The 3,723-nt window shown below is 48.9% G+C and overlaps 1 protein-coding gene across 1 annotated transcript in view; it reads left to right on the plus strand.

Annotated features, from left to right (window-relative positions):
- Positions 1–1,431: 1,431 nt before the first annotated feature.
- The window catches only part of ADAMTS18 (ADAM metallopeptidase with thrombospondin type 1 motif, 18), a 131,144-nt gene continuing 128,852 nt past the window's right edge, over positions 1,432–3,723 (plus strand). The window contains exons 1-3 of the mRNA XM_005862706.2: positions 1,432–1,555; positions 1,997–2,143; positions 3,131–3,342. Coding sequence (XP_005862768.1) covers positions 1,432–1,555; positions 1,997–2,143; positions 3,131–3,342 — 483 coding nt within the window. The remainder of the gene's footprint in view (positions 1,556–1,996; positions 2,144–3,130; positions 3,343–3,723) is intronic.

Consider the following 3,723-nt stretch of genomic DNA (forward strand, 5'->3'; position numbering starts at 1 on the left):
TTCTCAGGGCTTTGAGGATGTTGGTGCGTTTCCATCTCTCTATTTTTCTTGTTGGCTCCCGTATTGAAATAAGTGAAGCCTTGTTTTCTGTTTCTGTTTTATCCTGTGCTAGGTTTGGATGTGCGGCTTTGGATAGCTTTCTCTTTGGACATGAAAATACTTTCTACGGGAAACTGTCCGGAGTGTGTTGCATAAAACCCGACAGACTCGTCATTGCAGCTTTGAGATACTCAAGGAAGGGCAGTCCCTCTGCTCTGCATGGAAAAGAGAGGAGAAGACTGAGGTCGGTGATTACAGGACGGAAAGTCAGCTGCGGTGGGGGAGGGGCTGAACGTTTCTTACTTTCCATGGAAGAGACACTTGCATCTTCGTGGAGCAGAGACCAGGGAAAAGGGAAGAAACAACAGGGATTGCCATTTACTTCTTGCTGTGGCCAGGAGGAGGTCCTTGACTTAAGGCATTTAATTTGGAAAAAAATGGTTAAACTTATATCAGTGTGAAAAGAAGAAAAACCAATATACCACTGATTTTAGAGGGGAAAGGGGGAAATTTTTTACATAGTTAAGAGTGAATGGTGTGACCTCTCCACCTCAAATTTTCCCATTTCCTTCCTCCTTCCTTCCTCCCTCCCTCCCTCCTGCCTTCCTTCCCTCCCTCCCTCCCAACAAATATTTACTGAATGCCTTCTGTGTGCCAGGCTCTGGGCTATGTTTGACAGAATACAGCACAATGGGAATTTTTTTTCTTTTTCTTTTTCTTTTTCCTCATTGGTTGATGCAATGGACTGAATATTTTTGCCCCTCCCCCCAAATTCATATGTTGAAATATAAACCCCAATGTAATGGTATTTGGGGCTGAGCCCTCATGAATGGGACCTTATAAAAGAGACCTCAGAGAGCGCCTTGCCCCTCCACCATGCGAGGACACAGTGGAAAGAAGGCTTTCTATGAATCAGGAAACCTGCTCTCACCAGACAGCTCTCTGCAGGAGTCTTGATCTTGGGCTCCCCACCTCCCCACTCCCCCCAGAACTGTGAAAAATTTCTGTTGTTTATATGCCACCCAGTCTATGGTATTTTGTTATAGCAGCCCGCATGGACTGAGACAGATTACCGTGATATTCATTATGGTGTCTTAGATTTATAGTTTTAAAATCAGCTAAGATTTGTATTTCCAAGTGCACTTCATAACTGCTAGACTGGACCACTTGCTCACGACTCTCTGTCACCATCTAGAGACAATTTATACATATTGCAGGGCCAGTTCCTAGAACATTGAAGGCCGGAAATCATTCTGGAAGTTATGACTATGTTTTTGTATCAGCTCCACAGAAACAATTGGTCCTGAGCATCTTCAAATGAATGAAATTGCAGGTTTTGACCTCTAGATCTACTAACATGTGAGAAATAGGTCTTGGTTTCTACACCAAACCATGGAGGGCTGGGATCTACCAAGTGCGAAGGTTTACTGGGGTGTGGGAGAAGAGCTGCAAAATTGGTGGGGCATGGGGTTCTTATGTTATTCGGTTCAAGAGAAGGCCTCCAGACCCTCAAAGGGTGAGCACTCAGCAAATATAACAAGTATTTGTTCATCGGAATGAGAGGCTTTGAGGCTCCAGGCTGATGGAGGAAAAGATCCCAGAATAGGATTGGGATCCATGCTGTTTACCCGGGTTCTCACCAGGGGTGATTTTGCTCCCCAGGGACATCTGGTCATGTCACAGCATTTTGTCACAGTTGTGGGGGTGCTAAAGCCCTACACGGCACAGGACAGCCCCCAGCACCAGGACCGATCCTGCCCCAGATGTCAGTGGTGCCAAGGCTAAAAACCAGCACAGTCTAGCACTGAGTGTGGTAAGAGCGGGTCTCTGAGAGTTTCCTGGGCCATATAATTCAGTGCTGTCCACCCCAGTCTCCTTTTTTATCTAGTCTGTTGCTTGGTGACCTGACATCAAGCACGGTTTTTGCTGCGTGTCCTTAATGTCCACTTTCCCTTAGCGTCCAGTCATTTGCTGAAATCGCATAAAGCCCTGACGTCACGGTGTCGGGATCACCCACAGGTGCTTGCTGCAAATGCTTATTTGGGGCCTGCACCACATCTACCGGATCAGAATTTCCATGGCTCATGGTTCAGGAATCTGCCTGGTAAGCCAGCAGCACAGGTGAATTTTGTGCACATTGAAGTTTGACCCGACGATCTAGAAAGCAACAGAATTACGGGTTATCCTCTCTTCTTACTTTAAAAGCCCATTTATAAAGCCCAGAAAGATATATTCACCTAATCCTTGCAATATTCTTTTGATGTATGACTTGTATTCCTATTTTATAGGTTATAAAATGGAAGACACAGTGCTTACGCAGATGATGCAGGGAAAGCTAAGTGTTTTTGTTGAACCCAGATCTTCTCACTGAGAGGTCTTTCCAAAAAGCTTTGCCCTGGGCAGACGCTGTGCCCTTTCTCTGTCTCTGCCGCCCAGGTCTACCTCTCCACTGCTGCATCCAGGGAGACAGACGTACACTTGTTGGGCTGTCACTTGTTCTAAACTGTGACATGGACCTCGTCTTAACCACCTCCCTGCCCTGAGGACCGGAGCAGGGATATGCCCACTCCACTGCCACTACCCTGGTCCAGGACACCAGCATTGCTCACCATGATTCTAGCACAGCTTCCTTGCCATTCTCCTCTGCTCGGCACTTCCAGCATTATCCACACGTGATCCATCTATTGCCTCCTACACATTCTCTGTCTCCCCTTCAGCCTACAATGTCCGGTTGACCTGGCCATGTCTCTGCCTCTCGCTCTGGCCTAGAACTTTTCCATCATGGCAGCATCTGAGGATATATTTTGCTCATCAGTGCAAACAGTAGGGATCAAATAAATGTACTGAGTAAAGGAGCAGGCACATTGCAGATGGGATGCCCATCCGTGGTGATGGCAGCGCTGTTTGTTAGGGCTGATTTCTGCAGATTGGGGTGTCTGGGGCCAGGGTTCCAACTTTAGGAGTTGGAAGCATGGTCACTTGGAGAAGAAAGAAAGATCCAGAAGAGGTGAGGCCCCTGCCAGCCGGCTGTGTGATGTTCTAATTTATTGGGATAAACTGGTTAATAACATTATATGTCATCATATTTCAGGTGTACAACCTGACGACATCTGTGCACGCCACTGTGTGCTCACCACCCTGGCCTCCCTCAGTCATGCTGCTGACAAGGCTCAGGGTTCCAGCCCTCCGGTTGCCTGGATTTGCGAGTTTCCAAAGTATATGTGCTTGAGCCCATCTGAGCCCAGTTTCTTCATCTTCATCAAGGAGTTAATCATTCCCACCTTTGCGAGGATAGGGCCCAAGGTAAAGGAGATAAAGCAGGGGATAGCACCTGGCACTTGGGAGGTGTTGCGAAGGCTCTCAGTACCTGTCTGTCCCGGCACCCAGAAGACTTGTAGAAGAGAAGACGGGCTGCAAAGAAGTCGCGCCACTTACCTGCGCCTCCCTCCCCCTTGCTCAACTCATCTCTTCCTGCGCTTAAAGCTGAAATTCCGTCTTCCAAGCCCGACCCAGGGCGCTCCGAGCTCTCTCTCGGCGGTGGGTCCCTCCCTCCCACTTGCACTCACCCAGCCTCCCCTCCCTCTTCGCCCCCTCCCTCGGAGCAGGAGCCGGGAATCCCACGCCCTAGCACCAGCCCGGGGGCTCGGACGGGCCCGGGAGCCGCTGGTCGCCAATCACCGTGCG

The sequence above is a fragment of the Myotis brandtii genome, unplaced genomic scaffold (genome assembly GCF_000412655.1).
Source record: "Myotis brandtii unplaced genomic scaffold, ASM41265v1 scaffold165, whole genome shotgun sequence".
Classification (NCBI taxonomy): domain Eukaryota; kingdom Metazoa; phylum Chordata; class Mammalia; order Chiroptera; family Vespertilionidae; genus Myotis; species Myotis brandtii.